General features: G+C 47.5%; 2 protein-coding genes across 3 annotated transcripts in view; both read left to right on the forward strand.

Annotated features, from left to right (window-relative positions):
* The first annotated feature begins 617 nt into the window (after positions 1-617).
* On the forward strand, positions 618-9,922 carry LOC133373324 (uncharacterized). Its single transcript, XM_061602895.1, has 7 exons — positions 618-830; positions 1,309-1,537; positions 2,520-2,631; positions 4,542-4,687; positions 6,503-6,579; positions 8,487-8,591; positions 9,705-9,922. Exons 2-7 carry the CDS (start codon positions 1,316-1,318, stop codon positions 9,862-9,864), a joined length of 822 nt encoding a protein of 273 aa, XP_061458879.1. The 5' UTR covers positions 618-830; positions 1,309-1,315; the 3' UTR covers positions 9,865-9,922.
* Positions 9,923-12,634: 2,712 nt separating this feature from the next.
* Positions 12,635-25,329, forward strand: part of THOC5 (THO complex subunit 5) — a 28,685-nt gene continuing 15,990 nt past the window's right edge. Inside the window, exons 1-8 of one of the 2 annotated variants that reach the window (XM_061602802.1) lie at positions 12,635-12,746; positions 14,016-14,115; positions 15,047-15,190; positions 15,801-15,956; positions 16,972-17,069; positions 18,940-19,086; positions 20,931-21,045; positions 22,668-22,800. In XM_061602802.1, the coding sequence (XP_061458786.1) occupies positions 14,020-14,115; positions 15,047-15,190; positions 15,801-15,956; positions 16,972-17,069; positions 18,940-19,086; positions 20,931-21,045; positions 22,668-22,800 (889 nt within the window). In that variant the 5' untranslated portion in view covers positions 12,635-12,746; positions 14,016-14,019. The remainder of the gene's footprint in view (positions 12,747-14,015; positions 14,116-15,046; positions 15,191-15,800; positions 15,957-16,971; positions 17,070-18,939; positions 19,087-20,930; positions 21,046-22,667; positions 22,801-25,329) is intronic. The other variant, XM_061602803.1, reaches the window with a different exon arrangement.

Below are 25,329 nucleotides of genomic sequence, written 5' to 3' on the forward strand. Positions count from 1 at the left end.
TCTTTTTAGATTGTGAGCCTGAAGGCATGGACCATCTTTGCAATGTGATTTTTTATGCGATTCACATGCTTTTTCTAAATAACACTCTGAGAGCCTATTTGGCTGAAGGGCAAGGGGGGAAATGCTGTAAATAATAAAAACGATGCATTTCTGCCACACTTGGGCGTACCAAAATTCTGTTGAGAGTTATGCCCTCTCAGCTGGCCCTCCTATTACTGAACGAGCGGTCGCGAGCAAGAAACTCATCAAGCCCTGACGAAGGAGATTTTTACTTTCAGCAATACATATAGATTGTTATGCTATCCTCAGCTGCCAACGCTTCCTGGTTACTTTGCAACTCCACTACATGTGACAGAAAGAGCCTATTTCTTGGCATCCTTACTGCAAATTTAACAAGTCATCTATCCTGCTCGATAACTAGGGAGTTAAGATAGCATCATAATATATCTTTTGAAGCATTTTTTCATGAATTCTTGCTGACGCAGACGTGTTACAACCAGCTTACTCTTCCACATTCTGTTCCAGCCTCTTGTATCAATGGGGGCACCGCCCCACCAACCTCAGTCTGCTCTCAGCAAGGCGCCACTTGCCTGTTGTCTTATTTACAACAACCAGTGCAGACAGGGTGGCCCTGCCTGTCACCTTCTTCTTCAGACTCAGTGTTGTCCTTGGAGAACTCAGCAGGGAGGACTAACAAGACCGGAGTTAGTTGGCTCAGCCTCTCATTGGCTCTGGCTCCACCTACTGTTGGGCTCCCAGCCTTCCGCCCCACCTCCAGACCCAATGGGCACCAGCCATCGCTGCTTAGAGGCTTAAACCTATATAAAAAGGTAAAGGTGTCCCTGCACTTGTAGTGCAAGTCGTTTCCGACTCTTAGGGTGACGTCTTGTGACGTTTACAAGGCAGACCGTATATATGGGGTGGGATTGCCAGTTCCTTCCCCAGCCTTTCTTTACCCCCCAGCATATGCCGGGTACTCATTTTACCGACCACGGATGGATGGATGGATGGAAGACTGAGTGGACCTTGACCTCTTTTACCGGAGATTCGACTTCCTCCTTCCATTGGAATCGAACTCTGGCGTGAGCAGAGCTTCGGCTGCGTTACCGCCGCTTACCACTCTGCGCCACCTATATAGATTGCTTTTAAACCTATATAGTTGGTTTTTGGTCTGTTTCGAAGATATTTTTAGTTGTTTTTACATAAATCGACCTCACGTAGAAGATGATATTAACAACAACAGCAACGACAATAATAATACCACCCTTTGGAAAAAGCTTTGACATTTTGCCTCCTTCTTCTGGCCAGGTATAAGATGGAGATCTTGGGTGAATTTGACAACGAATCCCCGCTCTACGTCTCTTTCTGCAAGCGGATTTCCCCAGAAGACTTTGAGAAGCAGTCCTTGACATACACCCAGAAATCCCTGCAGGATCTTTACACCAAAATGGAGCAGAACCCAGGGATCTGCGAGTCGATTGTACGGAAGAGGAAACAACTGGAAAATAAGGACGCTGGCTTGGCCTCCTACCTGAAGGTAAGACTTGGGGCTTATCAGGAGAGTGATTGGGGCTCAGAGCAAAAAGGAAAGGGAAAAAGAGGCAAGCCCCAGAATTGAGTTCCTTACATTTTTCAGCGTGTATTGGGAGGCTTGCCTCTGTCGTTCCTCTTTTGTATTTAGAGCCTCTTTTTCTTGCTTGACTGTGGGGTGGATACATGTCTTCCCATTAATCATCTGCTCATCCCACACTTTTCTGTGCATTTCCCCATCACTTTCCTAACCGGAAAAAGTACATGCCTTCTGTAAAGTGGATTTGTTGTACCAGGGTGACAGAGCCCTGTAATCCACTTCAGTTACAAAATACTGACAGTCTGGAGGCACCCAATGCTGGTGCATCTGGGGAAAATTAAGGGCTCACATGATCCCAGCATATCGTCCCCATCGACAGTTCAGCAGCAGCAGGATTCTGCACCAATTGGAGCCTCTCGCAGAACGCCTCTCCCCCATTCATCACTGCAGCCCCACCAGGCGACTAATTGTTGGAAATAAAGCATCAAAACATGTTACAATCAACCTGAACTGAAGGGGGGGGCAGACAGAATGGCAATTTATTCTTCCCTCCCTCTGCTGATTCCTCCTCTGAAAGTGTTTGTTGTTTTGGCAGGCTTTGCTCCTCCTCTCCTCTCTTCTTTTACTGTCTTTGTTCTCAGTTAGTGAGTAATGGCTCCCTGGTACATATGCAGTATGCAGTTCTTAAGGTGCTGCATTTATTCCCCACAAAGACAAATTGAGGCATGTGGGATGCTCTCCTCCCTGCAAGTAGAAATCTAGCACATCAGAGAGAGGGCTTGGCTGGCAACTTTCTACTTGCAGGGAATAGTGTGTGTTTTTGTCCTGGCTGTGCGTTTCGTGGTAGAGCATTTACCACCCGGCTCCCTGCTATCTTATCCAGCCGCATGGCACGGTGCCCAGCTTCTCATAGGCAAGCTCAACTGCCCTCCCCTTCATTGTCTTCCAGGCCAAGTTCTCTTCACTGTTTAGCAGCAGCAACCCAATGGAGATGGAGGACATCCAAGAAGAAGTGGAGCAGCTGAAGCGAGAGATGCAGAAGGCCAGCAGCTACGCTTTTGGTATGCCCTGCCTTCCTCTAGCAGAGCTGGTCAGTTAAGGCAAATGGGACACTGCCCCACCAACCTCACTCTTGATTCCTCCAGGCCCACCTGCCTGCTTTCCCACTAACAACCAGCCCACTGCTGGTGGCACTGCCCCTCTGCTTCCTCTTTAGTCTCAGCATTGCCCCTGTTGAGCTCGGGAGGGAGGTGAATGGAGACAAAGCTAGAGTTAGTTGTCTCCGCCTATCATTGGCTCTGACTCCATCTACTGTGGGGCTCCCTGCCTTCCGCCCCACCAGCTGCAATGGGCACCAGCCACCACTGTGTTCTAGCCATGTAGGGCTGCCTACACAATCACACCGTACGGGTTATGCGCATGGCTTCCCCCAAAGAATCCTGGGAACTGCCGTTTACCCCTCACAGAACTACAATTCCCAGCACTCTTATTATTATTATTTATTACATTTGTATACTGCCTCATAGCCAAAGCTCTCTGGGCGGTTTACAACAATTAAAAACATTAAAACCAAATATACAAATTTAAAAACACATTTTAAAAAAAACAATTCAAAAACACATGCTAAAATGCCTGGGAGAAGAGGAAAGTCTTGACCTGGCGCCAAAAAGATAACAGTGTTGGTGCCAGGCACACCTCGTCAGCAACATCATTCCATAATTTGTTGGCCACCACTGAGAAGGCCCTCTCCCTTGTTGCCATCCTCCCAGCTTCCCTCAGAGCAGGCACCCAGAGGAGGGCTTTAAAGGCATAGCACGTATTCAGCCACAGTCTTCCCCATGCCTCCTCTCTTCCAAACAGCTGCCATCACTGCCTCTTTTGCAGGGGTGGGGGACTCCAGCCTGAGGGCCGCATTCCTTTCTGGGCCACCTCTTTTGCGTACGGAAGACCCTCCACAGCTGATGGAGGCTATTCAAATAAACAAACATCCACATATGTCCCAGGAGTGGGATGCTTGTGGTACTCCAGATATTTGATGGGCTGCAAACCCCATCAGCATCAACTGGGATGGCCAATGGGAAGGGGTGATGGGAACTGTAATAATAATAATAATAATAATAATAATAATAATAAATTTTATTTGTTGGTCGCCTATCTGTCCAGGTTAGTGGACACTAGGGTGAGTTAGTTCTCTGAGCGCCTCTCTTTCCATTTTTTTCCATTTATTTATTTACTGCATGTAGCCAAAGGCGTGCCACTTCCGGGCAAGATGGGGTGTCGCCACAGTCAGGAGAACCCCGGGGTTTGCAGAAGTCCCAAAAACTTTCTCTAACAATACCCTAAGTGTTCATGGGGGTGGGGTGGGGGGACGCTCCCCGAAACTGAAGCGAGTAGTATGCAGACACAGTGGCCATTAAATGCTGACCAGCTGTTGAAGGGCCAGGAGGAATCTGAAACCAGTTGGGAGGCGGAATGGAGTGGAGTAAGGAACCAGGATTGACGGTGATGCCTGATTGTGAATCCAACAGTCCTGCTGGATGAGGGCCAAAGCCACTCTAGTCCAGTGTCCGGTCCTCACGGTGCCCAACCAGATGCCCTGAAGGGAAGCCCCCACACAGGACCTGAGCGCAAGAACACTCTCCCCACTTGCGGTCCCCAGTAACTAGTACAGACAGAAGCACGCTACCTCTGGCCATGGAGGTCAAACACACCCTAAGAACCTAAAGAAAGCCTGGCTGCTTGAGCACAGTGGCCAACCGGATGCCCATTGTGGGATGCCCGCAAGCAGGGCCTCAGCGCAAGAGTGTCTCTCCTCTCCGGCGGTTTCCAGCAACTCCGGTATTCGGAGACACCCTGCATAACTGTCCTGGCTAGTAGCCACCGACAGCCTGATCCTGTTTGCAGAGCGAAGGCTGCTGCTGTGCGATGGGTGTGAAACAGTCCCCCTGAAACTGTCTTTCCTCCTTTTCAGCTGCCAAGAGGGCTTCGCAGGGGCCTTGGGAGAGAAGGGGAAGGAAGAGCATCCCAGTGGGGAAATTCGGCCCCAGCCACACCAGACTTCCCGAGCCAGCAACCATTCCATCCATGCCCAAAATCTTTGGCCCGTACCCAAAGCAGGTTTGTTGTGCTAATCGCTTCTGCCACACTCCTTTGACCTTTCCCTGGCTGGACAGCCAGCGCCAGGTGCTTGTCAATTGAGCTTTACCCCCACTGCCTCCATTTCTGTCTGCTCCCTCTGTTGAATTTTAGACTGTAAGCTTCTTGGAGCAGAGACCTGTCTCCATATTTGGTATCACTGGCGACTAACCCTGATGGCTATGTTCTCCCTCCGCTGTCAGAGGCAACATGCTTCCGAATCCAAGTTGCTGGAAACCGCTGGTGGGGAGAGTTGCTCTTGCGCTCAGGTCCTGCTTGCAGGCGTCCCAGACGTATTATTCGGTTGGCCACTGTGAGAAGAGGATGCTGGACTAGATAGGCCTCTGGCCTGATCCAGCAGAGCTCTTCTTGTGGAGGTCTATTGTGATAGCAGACCCTCCATGCTCAAGGGCAGTCTATCTCTGAATACCAGTTACTGGAGGAGAGTGCTATTGAGCTCAGGTTCTGCTTGTGGTCTTCCCTTTGGGGCATCTGGTTAGCCACTGTGAGAAACTGGACTAGATGGGCCTCTGACCTGGTTGCTCTGATGTTCTTATGCTTGCACATTGATGGCACTATGTAACATAAATATTATTATTACCAATTGGTACCAGTTGATTTCTGTACTGGATATGAATTGATTTTATGTATGTGCTGCCATTGTTTTAAACTCTCTCTCTCTCTCTCTCTCTGTATTATATATATTTATATAATGTGTGTGTGTGTTTTCTAAAAATTGTTTTTAAATATGCAGTTATATTTAACTGTTTTTATATATGTAACTGTTTTATATATGTTTTTATTATTTTGTGGGAAGTGATGCATAAATGAAATAAATTATGAGAGTAATGACAATTAAAGCCGTCTCTATCAAATTCGCACTTTCCCAAACAATATGATAACTGAAATGCAGCCATCCTTCGAAATCCACACTATGAGAATTTTGCGATGCAGTTTGCCAACCAAACAATATTTACAAAAATGTGTAAGTTAAGGGAAATGCACATGAATGTGTGAGTGAACATAACATGCAAAGATCCATTATATATGTGATGAGAGATGGATTGCAAAAATGTGTGTATTAGTCAAAACTGCCTATAAAAATGTGTTTATTAGGAGAAATTTGCACTAAAATGCAAATTTTTTAAAAAATTGCAAATTGCTCCAGAAATGTGGAAAACTGAATTTAAGATTTGAAAAATTATGAACTAAGAGAACTGAAATTGACAGACCTTTTCATCCCTAAGTACATCTAAAATAGAGAATACCAAACGTAAATAAGTAAAGAATAGCTCTGCCCTAGACTAGCAATCCCCCGGGGTGCTTCCAGGCTGTCACTGTTGTCAGGTGGGATTCAATAACTTACCGGCAAATTCAGGTTGTGCAAATAAAGCAGATGTGGGGCTGTTGCGCAAGAGACCTGCGTCCCCAAAACAGCGGACGTTTTGTGATAAGGAAAGTGACAGGGAAATGCACCAGAAAGTAGAGGATCACATTTGCTTTGACACAACGTCATTGAATCTCTCGGGATGAATGTTAAATGTTAAATAAGCAGGACTTCTGGAAGCGCTCCCTGCTTAATGGGAGCCAACCCATCATCCTGCTTCAACTGCAAAAGCAAACCCAAACTGGGACTACCAAAAGGAGCAAGGAGGGGATGCCATTGCCCCCTATCCTTTTCGAGAAATACCCCAAGATGGTGCAGTGGAGCAGCCCAGAAGCCGCAGGGGTCCTTTTAGATCTGGAAGGGCAATTGTTGACCGTGCATAACAAGCCTTTACTCTTCACCCCCAACAGACAGAGAGATCGACGGGTTCTTTGAACATGGACTTGAAGCAGCCCTGGGGGGGCATGTCACCGGTCAACCAAAAGAGGTGGGAGACAGCTGCAAGGCAAGAGTGGGCAGGGAGGGCTCACACTGGCCAAAAAGGCCACAATGTATGGGCGGAGAAGTGAAACCTAGAAGACAGTGGACGAAGGGAGCTCTCTGCCCCTGGCTTTATTTCATTTCTTGGCGGAAACTTTGATGGCACGCATGCAGGAAACAGAAATGGACAAGTGCATATAATTGGACCAGTGTTTGGATGCAGTGGTAGTTAACACCCATTGGGACTAGTAGGGCAGAAGGCAGGGCGCCCAACAGTAGGCAGAGCCCAGCAGTAGGTGGAGCCAGAGCCAATGATAGGTGAAGCCACCTAATTCTAGTTTTGTCCTCATCTTCCTCCCTCCTGAGTTCTACCAGGGCAACACTGAGATTGAGGAAGCTGACAGACCCTTCCAACCCCTGGACTGGTTGTTGTAAATAAGAAGGCAGGCAAGTGGGGCTGGCTGAGAGCAGACTGAGGATGGTGGGGCAGTGTCCCCATTTGCCCTAATGAAACAGCCTCCACTAATTTGCTGGTCTATGACCGAAATAAATTCATGCATTCATTCATTCAGCCTTCACTAAGGACCAACGGATGAGGACTACTAAACTGAAGCCAAATCACGATAAGACAAGAGTGGGTGGGTAATTTGCAGGTCTGGGAATCGGGTCGCTTCCCTGTTCTGGATGGGATTGCCCTCCTTCTGAAGGAAGAGGTGTGTAGCCTGGGGATTCACCTAGAGAGCCATCATGGTTGCCGGAGGCTCAAGTGGCCATAGTATCTTGTTGAGTTTAGATTTATTATTGTACTGAATGTTGCTGTATTTGTATTTCAATTGTAAGCCGCTTTGGAATTGCATCGCAGCGAAGAACGGGTAGGAAATATTTTAAATAAAACAAAATATGAGTGGGCAATGGAAATATGGGAGATAGTAAATATGGCAACATTTTCTAATATAATCTGGGTAAGCGTAGGTACACAATTCAATAATTTCTTCATTGAAAAATAGGACTTAGTTATTATGTACTAGCAGCCTCGCACCTGGCATTGCCCACTGAGACTAGTAGGGCGAAAGCCAAAAAAATCAGTGCAGTTTTGAAATCGGGTTAAAATCAGGGCCCTTTGGAAAGGCTCTGTCTGCCATCTTGATTCAAAATGGCATCCAATTGTACCCAAACGTACACAAAAAGCTGCTCCTTGATCTCAGAAACCACCAATGCAAAATTTGGTTACGATATCTTTTAACAGGTATCCAAATGCATAGCAGACAGACAAACACCTTTCCACAGTATAGAGTGCATAATAAGACGCAAGACAATATCCAGCCTTACATATACAATATCCTTACAATATCCAACCTTTGGGCAATAAAATCAGTTTTTATTCAGACACACCTTGGGCCCATAAACGGACTTGTTAGGGCTGTTGTAAATATGGTGTAATTGGTTCAACACTTTTTTATTGATGTATTTTACCTGCCTTAGTGTGTGTGTGTCGGGAGGCAAATGCACTATATAGATAAAGTACTCTTATACCACTTTTAACAGTCATGGCTTCCCCCAAAGAATCCTGGGAAGTGTCGTTTGTGAAGGGTGCTGGGAGTTGTTAAGAGGCTCCCTCTCCCCCTCAGAGAGCTCCAATTCCCAGAATGGTTTAACAATCAATCCCTCTTCCCAGGGAACTCTGGGAGTTGTAGTTCTGCGAAGGGGGAAAAGTCTCCCAAAAGCTCTCAGCAACCTTCACAAACTACAGTTCCCAGGATTCTTTGGGCCATGATAGCTGTTCAAAGTGGTAGGATGCTCCTTTAAGCATCTGGTGCAGACAAGCCCTGTGTAACAATGGGCTGCCGTGAGCACCACATGATGGCGAAGACGGGATCAAATTTAACAAATATATATTACACATTTGTGTTTTAGCTGCACGGTCAACCTGCATCCTTTAACGCTGAACCCCAGTGGCTGCCATCCCTCATCCCTGGGTAGCAACTCTGTCAGCAGGCTGAAACCCTCCACTTTCCCAAGGTAGAGTTTTCTTTCAAGGTTGCCCGATGCGACCCTTGTTCCCACTCCGCACGTGGTCCCATGCAAGGAGGCATTCCATATCAATATGACGGCCATGGCTTCCCCGTGACGTCTCTTCTAGAAGCTTCCATGGTTTTGAGCCAGGCCCTAGCTCCCAGGTAAGACCTTTTGGGCCCTTGTGAGAAGGGGCCTGGTGAACACACACAGAACTCTGCATTGGTGTTCTATTGAGTCACGGCTAGGGATGGGTACGAATTTTGATTCAGTTTGCATTTCAAGCCGAGCGTATCAAATTCGTGCTTTCTGAAACGGTACGAGAGCCGAAACACAGCCATCGTTCGAAATTTGCACGTATTTTAATTTTATGATGCTGTTCTCCAACCAGATAATGCTTAAGGAATGCATATATTAGGGGAAAGCATGCATATGAGTGAACGTAACATATTAAAATCCATTAGTTGATGAGAAATGGCTTGCCAAAATGTGTACAGTAGTCACAACGCCCCCCCAAAATGTGTTTAGTAAGAGAAATTCACACTAAAAATACTGGAGAATTTTCATGAGGATATATATATTAAAAAAATCTCTAATTGCTGCAGAAATGTGAAGAATGGAATTTAAGATTGGAAAAATGAGAAACTGAGAGAACCAACATTGATAGGTCTTTCCATCTCTGGTCGTAGCTTCCCCTGCCCAAAGAATCCTGGGAACTGTAGTCTGAGAGTCCTCTCTGTTGGAGAACCTGAGTCCCCTTTTCAGGACTACAACCCCCAGAATTCCCTTGGAAGAAGGAGCCAATGTTTCTAAGGCCCCATCTGCACTATACATTTAAAGCACTGTGATACCACTTTGAACACTCATGGCTTCCCCCCCCCAAAGAATCCTGGGAACTGTAGTTTGTGAAGGGTGCTGAGAGTTGTTAGGAGACCCATCTTCCACCCACAGAGCTACAATTCTCAGAGCAGTTTAACAATCCCTCTTCCCGTGATGACAGTTTAAAGTGGTATAATACTGCTTTAAATGTATAGTGCAGATAGGGCCTTAGTTGGTAGTGCAGATGTGCTCTCAAAAGATGCCACAGATTCCTCACAGGAACTGTTTTTCTGCTTCCAGGACTACTGCCAACAGCCCAGCTGAATCTCTCCACAGCACCAGCCCATCCAGCCCTGCCTCTGTCCTAAACACGCTTCTGCCGGCACAGCCAAGAGTCAAAAAAGAAGACAAGCAGGATAATGAAAATCTGGGCCCTGGTTCCCACCCTACGGGGGCCTAGACGTCTCTTGGTGTATCACAGGAAGATGCTAAGCAAAATGAAAGTTCAGTGCATGGTCCTTATCTGTGTGGTGGCTCTGATGTCGAAGCATCTCCGACTTTGTTTGGGGGGCTGGGAGGGTTAGGAGACAAAATGGCTGACCCAGGTAACATCCAACCCATACATTTACAGCACTCTTAGACCACTTGAACAGCCATGGAGAATCCTGGGAACTGTAGTTTGCTAAGGGTGCTGGGAAGTGTAGCTCTGTGAGGTAGGGATGGGCGAATTCATTCATTTTAGTTTCTCTGTTTCTCTCTTTCTCACTCTTTTTTGTGTGTTCTTAAGTTTATTTTTATTTATTTATTTATTTATTGAATTTATATCCCACCCTTCCTCCCAGCAGGGGCCCAGGGCGGCCAACAAAAACACTAAAACACTCTAAAACATCATAAAAATGGACTTTAAAATATATTGCAACAAAATAACTTTCAAAACATGTTCAAACAACACCTCTTTAAAAACATCTTAAAATGCAATCCCAGCACAGATGTGGACTAAGGTCTTTACTCAAAAGGCTTGTTGAAAGGTCTTCAGTAGGCGCCAAAAAGATAAGAGATGGCGCCTGTCAAATATTTTTCAGTTCTCCATCTCTCCACGTCAGTTTCCACTTTAAAAGGTATGATGGACATTTGTCAACACTTTTGTGTGAATGTCTCCTAACAGACACACCACTGTATGCAGCTTTGTCTGACAGACACATTTTTGCAAAGCAATTTTCACTCATAGAACACACTTTTGGGTGCTGTTTTCACAAATATACTACATTTTTACACACACTTTAGTATATATGCATTTTTGTACTTATTGCTCAGCTGGAGAACTAACTGTGTTGCAACATTTGGACAAGTGAGATTTTCTGAAGGAAGGCTGTCTTTTGGTTTGTGTATTGTTTCAAAATTATTATTATTATTATTATTATTATTATCATCATCTTTATTTATACCCCACCTTTTTCCAAACTGGAACTCAAGGCGGCTTCCAGATGGAAAGTACACATAATTAAGAACATACAAAAATCTGCATTAAAATATAATTAAACTTTCAAAAAGTGTGAATAAGCTAAGTTAGCCTTTAAATATGAACTGTATCTAATTTCTCCGCTGTTCCTGCTGTGTAAGGTCAGTGGCCTTAACAAACTACAGCCTTGGCTCTTAAAGTGATGTAAGAATCCTTTAAACATATTTTCGATATGGAGAGAAGAAAATAGACGGAAACAAGACAGTGCATAATTTATCTGGGTTCGGTACAAACGTAACAGCACACCCCTTTCCCAAATATCCCTTAAAAAAAAACAAGAGCAGCGATTCCCAAACTTTTCTCCCCATGGAGCACTTGAAAACTGCCAAGAACGTAAGAAGAACCTGTTAGATCAGGCCAGTGCCCCATGCAGTGCATCATCCTGTTCTCACAGTGGCCAACCAGGTGCCCTAATGCGACACTCATAAACAAAAAGGACCTGAGCTCAAGAACATTCTCCCTCCTGCGGTTTCCAGCAACTGCAGAACCATGCTGCCTCTGACTGTGGAGTCAGAGCCTAGCCATCATGGCTAGTAGCCTTTTCCTTCATGAATTTGTCTAAGCCTCTTTTCAATTCATCCATCGGTGCCTCTTGTGGGAGGGAATTCCATCATTTGACTACGTGCTGTGTGAAGGAGGACTTTCTTTTGTTGCTCCTGATTCTTCCAACAGAGGGTCATGGTGGCCCACTTCATGAATTCCCTGCCTGTGGTAGCAGTTCCAGTTCCGTAGAATTCAAACTGCAACACGATACAATACAAGGAAGAAGCAATAAATATACTGTTAAAAGTCTAGATGCACAAATGCACAAACACACCATGGACCACCTGAATGAAGCTGACTGACCACAGTTTGGGAACCCCTGAACTGGAGACCTGATTGCCCTGTAGCAGGAATGGAGGACCTTTGCCCTTCACCCCAATGTTGAGAGAGACACACAAACATGCTCCACCTGCCCTTCACCTTGCAGTCTGAAAAGATTCAAAACTTGCTAAGGACCTCCAGATGTTGTGGGACTTCAGCTCCCAGCAAATGGTCAGGGATGGAGGGCCATCTGCCCAGCCACAGGTGAGGCACTCTTGGAATCTACACACAGTTACAGCCAGCGGCTCCACCCCAGTGGGGCAGTGGAATCTGCTCCGGGCTTTAGTCCATACTATTGGTTCAGCACCTTGGACAGCTCCCTGAAAGTTCAGACAAAAACCTGGAGTGGATTCCACTGCCTCACCGACATGAAGCCACCAGCCACCACTATTTACACATATGCCTGGGAGGAGTAAGCCCCACAGAACTCAGTGGGACTGACGCTGCGTACACACCGTACATTCAAAGCACATTCCCTGTCTCCTCACAAAGAATCCTGGGACCTTCACAGATCTACAGTTCCCAGCACCCTTAGCAAACCACGGTTCCCAGGATTCTTTGGGAGGAGATGGGGAATGTGCTTAAAAGGGATGGGGCTGCAAGCAGCCTTACTTCTGAGTAGACACGATGGTGGCCAGGATTGTGGTGCGGGCACCTGTGGCCTCTCCGAGATGTTGCTGGGCTCGCCGCTCCCACCATCCCGGCCGGACCCTGATCCGTTTGCCCAGAGCCAGACTGCCTGCAGCGGCTGATTGGGAGTTGGCAGTGGCACCACAAGAGCCACAAGTTCCACAATCCTGCTGCAGCACCCGCAGGGCGCCACTAGGGGTCACAAGAGGAGCGGCGCAGACGCTCTATCTGAGCCTCCCGCTGGCATCTCCGCGTTTCCGGTTCGCTATTTCCGGCTGTGGTAGGGAACGGAGGGGCTGGCCGAGCAAGAAGAGGCTTCACCGGCGACGGTAAGAAGGGACGGGAACAACCTTTGAGGAGGGTTGAGCTGAACTTGGGCGGCTTTTAGCCCCGGGTCACGTCCGCCCTCTTGGCTAGCGCACAGCCTACTGGGCACTTGGTGCCTCCAGGCGAGGGTTTTCCTGAGCATGTGCAGATTGCTTCCCAGCCGCAATCTGGGAGCAATAGTGCCGTTGCTCTTTCTGGGTTGTATCCAGCCGAGTCCTGCTCGGAGTAAACCCAGTGAAATGAATGAGCCTAAGTCAGCCCTTAACTTCAGTGGGTCTACTCTAAGTAGGGGGGGCTTTGGAAGCCCCTCCTCTGTCACCTCTGATGGGGAGGGAAAGGGATTTAAAGAGTAGCAAATGGTAGTAAAATATGACAGGTAAGAGGACTGGTTTACATGTAGGGAATTGAAACTTGCGTATGACCCACACATTTACGTATTTATTTCATTTATGAATCACTTCCTACGAAGCGTGTCCAAGCAATTTCACAGTAAGTATTTTGTCCCTTGTTTGCCACCCTGGGCTCCTTCTGGGAAGAAGGGTAGTATACAAATTTAATAAATAATAACAATACAGCAAAAACATCAACAAAAAGATATCTAAACGATTTCATATATTAGAACAATTAAAACAATTTCAAATCCACTACAGAGCCAGTGTGGTGTAATGGTTAGCTTGTTGGACTAGGATATGGGAAACCAGGGTTCAAGTCCCCACTCAGTCATGAAGCTCACTGGGTGACCTTGGGCCAGTCACTGTCTCTCAGCCTAACCTACCTCACAGGGTTGTTGTGAGGATAAAATGGGGACAGGAGAACCATGTTGAGCTCCTTGGAGGAAAGGTGAGATATAAATGTAAGAAATAAAGAAATAAATACAGATACAGATTGGGATAAAAAATCACACAAAAGGCTTGATGAAAGGGAAAGATCTTCTATAGGTGCTGAAAAGACAATAGAGATGGCACCTACCTGTTATATAATGGGAGGGAGTTCCAAAGGGTAGGTGTCACCACATTAAAACCCAATTCCTGCATCCCAACAGAACAGACCTTGTGATGAAGTGGTACCTACAGGAGGCCCTCTCCTGCAAATCACTCCTGTAGGTCTCTATTTTAGCATGTGTATGCCTGGGAGTGACTGGATGGCTCTGGGAAATTTTAAATAAGAAAGGAATTTTCTTATTTGCACACATTGCTTTGGTGAGTGATTCTTCTGAAAGTAACTTTACTTAAATCCTTCTCTTCATGAATTGGCAAATTCTCACATTTTAGGAAAATGTCGTCAGATTCCAGTAAGAAACGGAAGCCCAAGGTCATCCGCACGGATGGAGGCCCACAGGAAGGCAAGCGGGGCAGGCCAGATACTGATCAGGTAGTTTCATGATACAGGGGCGCTGGTGGACCTTTTGGGTACTGTTTTATAAAGTGGAGTGGTTTGGATGCATCTGTAAAGTTTTGGCTACTCTATTTTAATAGCATGGTTTTGACGAGTAACCAGGTCTAATTAGTTCCTAGTGAACTTAATCAGAGTGTGGTCATTCAGCGTAAGTGGTGTTAGGAATAAAAAAGGAACATCTCAGAGCAAGCCCACCCAGTTTGTGAGCCATGAAGTGTTACAGCCCACCAGCTATATGAGTATGAAGCTGCCCGTTGCTCCGTCAAGCTTTGACCAAAATGGATGGATGTTTCCAGGCACCTTGGAGAATAATATCTTCACCCAATCCCATCTTAACTTAGTACATTGGACACGCATGTTGTAGGTTTCTGGATAAGATTTAACATGAATGCTTCTGCCAAAATCAATGCAGCTAGAGATGTGAAGGCCTGGGGGAAAACTTTCCCCCCTGAATTTTTCCATTCTTTCCCACCCCCCCACCCCCAGGCTTTCACATCTCTAAATGCAACTTCCCAGAATCATTTGAAGGAGCCTTTCAGTCGCTGGCATGCTGTGGGAGCCCTAATGCAGAGCTGCCTCTCCTGTCTTTCAAAAACAGATTCTCTGACAGGTGATTGGGAAGCACCTGACACCTTCATCCTTAGGCTGGACCTTTTTATCCAATGCTGGCAGGCTCTATCCTAATTCAAACTCATTTTCTCCTTTAATTCTGAAACTAGATCAACGGGAAGGACACTGAGGGAGGCTGCAGCCGGATCACCTTCGGCTAGCTTGATATTCTGCTCCCAGAGCGAATGGAGTGAGAAGCTGTAGAGGACCCTTTCTGTCTGACACACCTTTGCTTCTAAAGAGGAGATGAGGGGAGACCTTGCAAGAGTTAAACTTCCTTCTCTTTTCCCACTTGCAGGATGCCAAATACTACAGCGAAGAGGCCGAAGTGGATCTGCGGGACCCCAACAAAGATTATGAACTTTACAAGCAGACCTGCCAGGAGCTCCAGAGGCTGATGGCAGAGATCCAAGAGCTGAAGACCAAAGGCAACAAAGACAGTGTAAGGCAGGGGCAAGGGAACCAGATGCGGCCCTCCAGGCCTCTCTGTCTGGCCCTTGGACTCTCCCTGGCTGGAATGTGTCTTCGAACTCTGATCATGCCTCTTGCCGGCCTGGGTGGAGGATAGAGGAGTGTGTGTGTTTGAGCGTGAATCAAAGCTAGGCAAAATGTACGTGGGTTGCTCCGCTTGCTTTTGCCTCTGGCCCTGCCCACTCCTGGCATGTGGCCCCCAGAAGATAGCCTAGAAGGGAATGCGGCCCTTGGGCTCCCACCCCGGCATAAGACATCCTAGTGTGACCAGGATATATGTGTATGCGTGTGTCCGTGAGAGAGCAATGCTAGAAAAGCTCAGATTGATAGATACTTGAAAGAGGGAAAGAGCTGCCTGGGGAAGAGTTAGATGCACAGCCAGAAAATGGTCCCAGGCACACATGGGGGCCACCTTGCTGAAACCAAGCAGGCCTGAGTCAGGTCAGTGCCTGGTTGGGTAAAGACCAGGGAACCTCATGCATGCACCCTTGGGTTTGATGATGGCAAGAAGGCAGGAGACAAATGCAAGAAAATGAATAATCATCCCAATTAGCTTCCTGTTTTTCCTCTCTGCTGTTCAGACTGCTGAGATAGAGGAGCGGCGCATCCAGAGCTGCGTCCACTTCATGACCCTGAAGAAGCTCAACCGTTTAGCTCATATTCGGTTGAAGAAGGGAAGGGATCAAACCCACGAGGTACGGTGGTTGAGTCCGGAGCACCTGGAACGGGTTTCAGCGGTGAGAAGGCTGGATGCAGCTGGACAGAAGCTTGTGCCGCATATTGAAACCACCTGCCATTATACATATAATTATACATAGCAATTTTAGGCTAGATCTTCAAGCCTGTACCATGCCAGGGAGTGAAAATGTGGATTTTTAAAATCCCACCCTTTCAAATCCAGGGGAGATACATAGGAGAATATATCTTCTTTTGGACTGATGGAGCTGACTTTTTTTAAAAAATTGAGACTGTGAGGGTATTGATATATAATGTAAATAAATGTAAATGCTGCCTTCAAGTTGATTCCGACTTACGGCGACCCTGTGAATAGGGTTTTCATGAGGCTGAGAGGCAGTGACTGGCCCAAGGTCACCCAGTGAGCTTCATGGCTGTGTGGGGATTCGAAGCCTGGTCTCCCAGGTCGTAGTCCAACACCTTAACCACTACAGCACACTGTTTTTTGACCATGTGGCTTTCTGTGTTTTCTTAAAACGCTTCCCCATGTGGAGAACAAAATGTGTCATTTTGAATTATTCAGATGTGCAAATCAGGGTTGGGGAACATCAAATGCGGCCCTCCAGGCCTCTTTATCTGGCCCTTGGGACTCTTGTCAGGCCACATACACTCCCACGTCATATCCATTATCGCCAACTCTGCTTCGCACCCTCCTGGAGGAGTGTTGCCTGGCTGGGATGTGCCTTTGAACTCTGAACATGCCTCTTGCATGCCTGGGTGGAGGATAAAGAGGAGTGTGTGAAAGAAACTAGCCTACTGTGCAAAACTAAAATTTGCATTTGATACTCTGGCCCTGCCCACCACTGGCATGTGGCCCCCAGAAGGTTGCCTAGATGGGAATATGGCCCTCAGGAGATTACACACACACACACACGATGTAAATCTGTGATTTCAGTTTGGTCTCACCAACCTACCCCTTTGCATGAGGTCTCATCGTCTGCCAAGCAGCTTAGCCACATCAACTAGATTTATCACGGCCCGGCTCCTTAATGATTTCATTGTGTGTTTGGTTAACAGGCAAAGCAGAAAGTGGATGCCTATCACCTGCAGCTCCAGAATCTGCTGTATGAAGTCATGCATCTGCAGAAGGAGATCACTAAATGCCTGGAGTTTAAGTAAGCAGCTTAGCAAGGGGACGTGGTTGGAAGGTGGAGAGGCGAAACAAGTTTGTTGTTGGGGCTCACGAGGGTGGGAAGGGTGGAAGGGCCACAGCTGAGCGGCAGAGCATCTGCTTTGCATGCAGAAGGTTCCCGGTTCAATCCCCAGCAGCATCTCCACATAGGGCTGGGGGAGACTCCTGCCTGAAACCCTGGAGAGCCCCTGCCAGTCAGTGTAGACAGTATTGAGCTAGATGGACCAATGGGTCTGACTCTGTTCCTAATGTAAAGAGTGTTGTGTAAATTTGTATACATGTTAGCAGAGATTGTCAACGGTCTGAGCTCTGTGTGTGCGCAAGTGTGTGTGTTTACCTAAGTGGCAGGCTTTTACCCTGCATTGAGATCACTGAGACTTAAGACTTAGTGAAATAAGAAAAGCAACTGTATTTATAGAAATACATAGTAAATGGAAAGGCATACCTAGTTCTAACTAACTAAGTTGGAGGCGCAACGCCCAGACATGGGAGTTGCCCTCATGGCTCCGGACGGAGAGAGCAGAGACAAAGGTGTCTCCTCTCTCTTGGACAGTCAAAGGAGAAGAGAAAGGGTGGAAGGAGGAGGGGTGTGATGCGTCCTTCCCTGGCTCTCCCTGTCAGGTTCCTACCTGCTCGTGGTTACTGCCTGTCTCTAGGCACCACCAGGGACTCCACCAGTCCGGACCGCTCTCTCTTATGATTTCTCTCCCCGCTCTAGCACAGATCTCAACAGATCCCCCTGCTAGGCAACCACCAGTAACGTCCCAATACTAGTATTCCCAGAGACTCTGAATACTGGTATTGTTATTCTCTTCACCGCTGCCACCATTTGTTACAGTTCCCCTTCAGCCTTGGTCATTACCTTACCCTCCCTTCTGGTCTGTGAAACTCCAGCCAAGGATCAGACCTTTGGTAAACCAAATTAAGTATTTATTACAGATAACAAAGCTAACAAGATTAACAAGATTTCTTCTTAAGGCACATAAGCATATGGTTTTACTCAATACTAATCTGAACTCCACCTCCCTCCTGGTAAACAACTCTCTAAACCCCACCAAGCAATCCACTCTTTCTCTTCTCCCTCCAGATTCCACAATTCACCACCTCACATTCACCCAGATTTACCTGTCCTCCTTTCATTTATACTGTCAGCCATTTTAAACATTCAGCCAATCATCAAGCATTCTATTGCCCATTCACTCCCTCTCCTCTTTCACTACTTACCATGTATACTCTAAACAACCAGCACTTACCATATATACACTAATATATAGGAACATTACAAGGGGCAGATAAGCTTCCCTAAGACATATCAGTCTAACGACGGAAGGGAGTCAGTCACAGTGTCACAGGTAAAGGTAGGCAAGCCTAGCCATCTGGAGGACCCTAACTCTATTTCCCTTGTGGAACATAAACAAAAGAACGAAACAGGAGTTGCTCTCGCCCCACTTCCTACAAAGAATCTTCCATCCTATTGCGGTAGGAAAGAGAACACATATTCACTGAAGGTGTATCATAAGATCACCTGGAAAAACACATATCATACCGCCATCATTCCCCTCTCTACAAAGCAAAAATGTCCCCCTGAAGGAAAGAAAGAGGAATCTGCGTGTCTTGCTGCGGTTAAGTCCTGCTTTCCTCTACTGCTGTCACCTCTGGCCATTTGTTGGGGCTCCAGCGAGCCGTTTGTATCCCCTGGTGGGGGCGGGAGCAGCTTCAGTAAACCTTTTGCAAGGCCCAGCTTCTGGGTTGCCACTGAATTGCAGCTAGCTCTGTGTCGTGACCCCCAGGTGAAGAGAAACATCTCTCCTCCCTTAAGTTTATATGTGTTTTTTCCTGGACCCTTTCTTCAGGTCCAAGCATGAGGAAATTGAGCTGGTGAGCGTGGAGGAGTTTTACGTGGACGCCCCTCCAGAAATCAGCAAGGCAGAGATCACGCTCACTGATCCTCACCAGCAGACCCTCTCCCGTCTTGACTGGGAGCTGGAGCAACGCAAGCGGTGAGTAGGGTAACCTGGCGGATGCCACTCAGATCAGCCACTCGGTGGCTTTAAGCAAACTGCTCTTCTCTTTGCAAAGTCCCCCCCCCCCCGCCGTTCCAGTCTGCAATCTTGTTCCTTCTAACGGTGAACTTGGGTGGTGAGTGCCAGCAGGGATTGTAGCCCAAACAAGGGGCTACTAGGTGGCTTTAACCAAATTCCTATTCTCTTTCCCCAGCCTACCCCCTTCCCCTTCCAATCTCTAACATAATTCCTTCCAATAGTGAAAAAGACCACTGGTATAGCACAGTGGGGAGGAGAGCCTGGCTGGGAGGCCAGAGGCTGGGAGTTCAAATCCCCACTCATGTCTCCTGGGTGTCAAGGGCCGGCTAAAGATCACCCCCACAGTGAGTGGCTCAGGGGTTACGTGCCCTGCCACCTGTACAGCCGTGGGCAAGTTGCATAGTCCCAAGGAGCCCAGTTGCCCCCCAGCTGGCAGTTGCAGACAAGGAAGGGGCAGGCTTGTGCAGCTGCGGCAAGCTGAGCAGGCCCTGGCCAGCTGGGGAGGACTAGCCTCAGAGGGGGGCAATGGGAAACCCCCTCTGAATACCGCTTACCATGAAAACCCTATTCATAGGGTCGCCATAAGTCGGGACCGACTTGAAGGCAGGCCATTTCCATTTTCAGTAGTGAAAAAGTTGTCAGCAAGGATGTTGGGTTTTTTGTTTGCTTTTTTTAAAGAGAGATTGCAGTTAGACAGCATTACCTGTAAACCCAAATGATCTGATGTAGTGGGCAAATGGATATTATTATTATTTATTTATTAGATTTATATCCGGCCCTTCCTCCCAGTAGGAGCCCAGGGCTGCAAACAAAAGCACTAAGAACACTTTAAGACATCATAAAAGCAGACTTTAAAATATATTAAAAGCATCCTTAAAAACATGTTAAAACAAAACATATTTAATTTTTTTTTAAAAAAAAGCTTAATTAATTTATATATTTATATCCTGCCTTTCGCCCAAGGGAATTAAGGCAGCACACATGGTTTTCACAACAGTCCTGTGAGGTAGGTTAGGTTGAGAGAGTGCGACTGCCCATGATCTTCCCCATAGCTGAGCGGGGATTTGACCTGGATTTCCTCAATCTGACACTCTTTGGCACTGGATAATACTGTCTCCCAGATACGTGACTGAAAGACACTGGGATTTCCAGTCCATAGGAAGTTAAGAACGTAAGAAGAGCCTGCTGGATTGGGCTAGTAACCCATCTAGTCTAGCACTCATTTATCCTAGTGGCCAACCAGATGTCCTAATTGGAAGCCCACAACCAGGATCTGAGCTCAGCTGCACTGTCCCTAGCTGTGATTTCCAGTCACTGGTATTCAGACGCATACCATCTCCGACAGTGGAGGCAGGAGATAACCATTGTGGCTAGTAGCCATAGACAGCTTTATCCTCCATGAATTTATTCACCCTCTTTTAAAGCCATCCAAGTTGGTGGCCATCGCTGCCTCTTCTGGGAGCAGATTCTATCGCTTTAACTCTGTGCTGTGTCAAGAAATACTTCCTTTTGTCTGTCCTGAATCTTTCAACATTCAGCTTCATGGAACGTCTGCAAGTTCTCGTGCAGCACATGTGAAAGAACCTCCTTTTGTCTCCTCTGAAGCTGTCGATACAAGATTACGTATCTGAAACGGCTACCTCTGAAGGAACCTAAGCTTCCCTCTGTGCTTCTCAGTTCGGGAAATCTTGAAGATTTCTTAACAACCCCGAGAAAAGGGAGCCTGTGCGTACATGTTGCCTCTGAACCGGCCTCTTGCTTCTTGACGATATTGTTGCTTGTTGTCGCTCTCCTTTGCCCAGGCTGGCAGAGAAATATAAAGAAAGTCTGGCTAACAAAGAGAAGATTCTGAAAGAGATAGAAGTGAAGAAGGAGTATCTCAGTAACCTCCAGCCTCGCCTCAACAGCATCATGCAGGTATGTTGTGAGCCAGCGTTTCTTTTCTTTTCTGAATAGCAGTTCTTGACATGGGTGTCAAGAAACCTGTATATCCTGTGGATGGAACAGGAGAGGTGGCCTTTCATACTGAATCAAGCTGCCATGGAAGCCTGAGACTGATTTTTTTTTTTTTAAAGGCATGCTGCTAGCCCTCATCATTGTAGAGCGGGGAACATTACTAAGATGTTGCTGGACTACAGTTTCTGCTGTTCCAACCATTGGCCACACTGGCTGAGGCTGATGGGAGTTGGAGTCCAACAGCCTCTGTAAGGCCATGGGTTCCCTGTCGCTGCTGTAGAGGAGAAAAAAAAATCTGAACCGATATTATTTATATCTAAACAGTTCCCAGTAAAGATTCTGGGTGGGATTTGGGGCAAATCTGCACCATACATTGAAAGCACATTCCGTGCACTTTTAAAGCGCATGGCGTCCCCCCAAAGAATCCTGAGAACTGTAGCTTCCCACCCCACACACAGACCTACGGCTAGCAGCTCCCTTAACAAACTACATTTCCCAGCATTCTTTGGAGGAAGCCCTGTGCTTTAAATGCACATCGAATGTGCTTTCAAAGTATGGTGTGGATCTGGCCGATAATCTCAAGCCCCAGTTGCTCCCTCAGAGACCTTTATACATTTGAGGAGGCTGGTTTGTTTGCTGTGTAACAGGGTTGGCTAACCTGCAGCCCTGCAGATATTGTTGGACTCCAGTTCCCATATGCCAGTGGTGGGCAGGGCAACCAGCAAAAGAAGGCAGAGGAACGGATGTAATTTTTACTTTTGCACAGTAGTCTAGTATTTACACACACTTGCGCTTCCCTCTCTGTCCTCCAAACAGGGACACATCCCAGCCAGGCAAAAACACTCAGGGAAGGTGTGAATTAGGGCTAGTGAGGGGTGTGGCATGGGAGGGCCGGATAGAGAAGCCTGGAGGGCCACATTCAGTCTCAGGGCCTGAGCGAGGGGTGTGGCTGGGCAAGACTCCTGAGGGCTGGATAGAGAGGTTTGGAAGGGGTCGCTGGGCCTGAGGCTTCCCACCCCCTGGGAAAAGAAGTGTCGGGGTCTGCATAAAAAGAGATTGGGGGCCGCATGTGGCCCCTAGGTCAGGGGTTCCTGAACTGTGGTGCATGGGTCACCAGTGATCCACGAGCTTCATCCAGATGGTCCACAGCATGTCCATGTTAATTACCCATACTGACGCTTAATAGTCTTTTGATTGCCTCTTTGATATTTTATATATTGTACTTTATTGCTTTACAGTCTGAATTCTGTGGCATGCAAATGGTAGTACAATCAAATGCAATGAAAGAAGCAATCAAAGTACCATTGAGAATCATGCAGCATCTATCAGCGCCCATTACAGCTGGTCCAAACCATTAACTGGTCCTCCAAGACCCCCGCAATTTTCAGGTGGTCCGTGGGGGAAACAAAGGCAGCAGGTCGCCCAACAGTGCGCTGAAACATAACATCCACTGACAGCCTAAAAACAGCCATCGTCTGAGCACGTTGGTGATAGCGGGGGCTCTGGGGCGACTGCCCCGACACAGACGGATTTCTGACCGCTGCCCCCTCTCCGTTGCGCCTGCCCCTCCTCTTTCCCGCCAGGCGTCTCTCCCAGTCCAGGAGTACCTCTCGATGCCTTTTGACCAGGTCCACAAGCAGTACGAGACGGCCCGGCACCTCCCTCCGCCTCTCTACGTCCTGTTTGTCCAAGCCAGCGCCTATGGCCAGGCCTGCGGTGAGTGGTCTCGAAGGTGGCCGAGCCAGGCGCATCCTCGGCATCCTGCACTCGCAAGGGGAGCAGGGCTCAATTTCCCAGCTCCTTGCAGAATGGAGACTGTCATGCTGTTGTTGTTTTCCTAAATGTGATCAGCATAAGCTCTTTTGTGGGCTTCTCAGCTCCCTTGAGTCTGCAGGGTTGGCGGCGTGGGGCGGGGGAGAGAGAGCGAGCTGCCTGAAACCAGATGAAGCAGCTGCATTTGGGGACCTCGTTGTTCTGAAGCTGTAACTTGAAAAGCCCCATCAATTTAACTTGAAAATTCCCCTTTCCTCTTGAAAGCTCTTTCTTACCTTATCGATTACATTTGTACCTCCAAGGACCTCAAGGCAGTGTACACAGTTCTCCCCCCTCTCCATTTTATCTTCACAACAACCCTGTGTGGTAGGTTAGTCTGAGAGTTGTTAGAGCGGTATGACCATGGAACCCATGACCTAGGGAGGTGGTGGGCTCTCCCTACACTGGAGGCATTCAACAGGCAGCTGGACAGCCACCTGTCGGAGATGCTTTGAGTTGGATTACTGCACTGAGCAGGGGGGTGGACTGGATGGCCTTATAGGCCCCCTCCGACTCCATGATTCTGTGACAGTGACTGTGGCCCATTAAGCTTCATGTGGCCAAGTGGGGATTCAAACTCTGATCGCCCAGGTCCTAGTCCAGTGCTCGGTCCTGCTGCACCACACCGGCTCTTGTTGTGCTTAAAGAGCCCGTCTGCATGAGTCCTGTTTCAGCCAGGAACATCAGCATAAATAATAATAAATAATAATAATAATTTTATTTATTGGTCGCCTATCTGTCCAGGTTAGTGGACACTCTAGGCGACTTACACTAGCTAAAAGCTATACATAATATACAATATACAAAAACAATCTACAGTCCTAACAATTTAAAACCAATTTCCAGTTAAAACATCATAAAATTAATCCTCCTCAATCCCATAGGCCTGCCTGAATAGCCAGGTTTTTAAGGCTCGACGAAAACCTATCAGGGAGGGAGCATGTCGGAGATCATACGGAAGGGAATTCCAGAGGGTGGGGCCCACAACCGAAAATGCCTTCTCTCAGGTCCACACCAGCCTAGCTGTTTTAGCCGGTGGGACCGAGAGAAGGTCTTGAGAGGCTGATCTTGTGAGGCGGCATATTTGGTGATTCTGGAGGCGCTCCGTCAGATAAACTGGGCCGAAACCGTATAGGGTTTTAAAGGTCAACACCAACACCTTGAATCGGGCCCGGTAAACAACTGGTAACCAGTGAAGATCTATTAATACTGGAGTGATGTGATCACGGCGACGGCTGCGCTTGATCAAGCGTGCCGCCACATTCTGTACCAGCTGTAATTTCCAGACCATTTTCAAGGGTAACCCCACGTAGAGCGCATTACAGTAGTCTAAGCGAGAGGAGACCAGGGCATGTATCACCTGTGGGAGCAGATGAACAGGGAGGTAGGGTCGCAGCCTCTGTATCAGATGTAATTGATACCAAGCTGCCCGACTCACCGCCGAAACCTGAGCCTCCATGGACAGCTGGGAGTCAAGAATGACCCCGAGGCTGCGGACCTGGTCCTTCAGGGATAATCTCACCCCATTAAGTATCAGGTCTGTAATACCCAACCTTCCTCTGTCTCCCACAAGTAACACCTCGGTCTTATCGGGATTCAGCTTCAGTCTGTTCTCTCCCATCCAACCACTTACGGACTCCAGGCACTTGGACATGGTATCCACAGCCAACTCTGGTGAAGATTTAAATGAGAGATAGAGCTGAGTGTCATCCGCATATTGGTGACACTTCAGCCCAAAACTCCTGATGATAGCCCCCAGCGGTTTCACATAGATATTGAACAGCATGGGAGAGAGGATAGAACCCTGTGGCACTCCACAGTTAAGGGGCCAAGGGTCTGAAACCTCATCTCCCAAAGCTATTCGTTGGTACCTGCCTGAGAGATAGGAATGGAACCACTGTAGAACAGTGCCCCCTACTCCCAATCCCCCCAGGCGATCCAAAAGGATACTGTGGTCGACGGTATCGAAAGCCGCTGAGAGATCCAGGAGGACGAGGAAGGTATATTCTCCCCTATCCAACGCCCTCCTCATATCATCTACCAGAGCGACCAAAGCTGTTTCAGTTCCATGCCCAGTCCTGAAGCCCGATTGGAATGGATCCAAATAATCCGTTTCCTCCAAGTGTGTCTGTAACTGTTTGGCCACCACTCACTCAATCACCTTGCGCAAGAATGGTAGGTTAGAGACTGGGCGGAAGTTATCCAGCTCTTGGGGATCCAAGGAGGGTTTCTTTAAGATGGGTTTTATCACCGCCTCCTTGAGGGCTGATGGCATAGCACCCTCTTTCAAGGATGCATTTACCACTGCCTTGATCCCTTCGCTCAGTCTCTCTTTACAGCTCATTTTGAGCCCTGAAGGGCAAGGATCAAACAGACAGGTGGTTGGTTTCACAGTACTGAGCACCTTGTCCACTTCCTCAGAGGGAAGAGTCT

The sequence above is a fragment of the Rhineura floridana genome, chromosome 19, assembly GCF_030035675.1.
Source record: "Rhineura floridana isolate rRhiFlo1 chromosome 19, rRhiFlo1.hap2, whole genome shotgun sequence".
In the NCBI taxonomy this organism is placed as follows: Eukaryota; Metazoa; Chordata; class Lepidosauria; order Squamata; family Rhineuridae; genus Rhineura; species Rhineura floridana.

Bases quoted from the DNA above. Each gene is read 5' to 3' on its own strand.
- LOC133373324 (XM_061602895.1), top strand. From the start codon at position 1,316: ATGGAGATCTTGGGTGAATTTGACAACGAATCCCCGCTCTACGTCTCT. The intron at 2,632-4,541 runs GTATGCCCTGCC...CCTCCTTTTCAG, and splicing joins GGCCAGCAGCTACGCTTTTG to CTGCCAAGAGGGCTTCGCAG. The intron at 4,688-6,502 runs GTTTGTTGTGCT...CACCCCCAACAG, and splicing joins TTGGCCCGTACCCAAAGCAG to ACAGAGAGATCGACGGGTTC.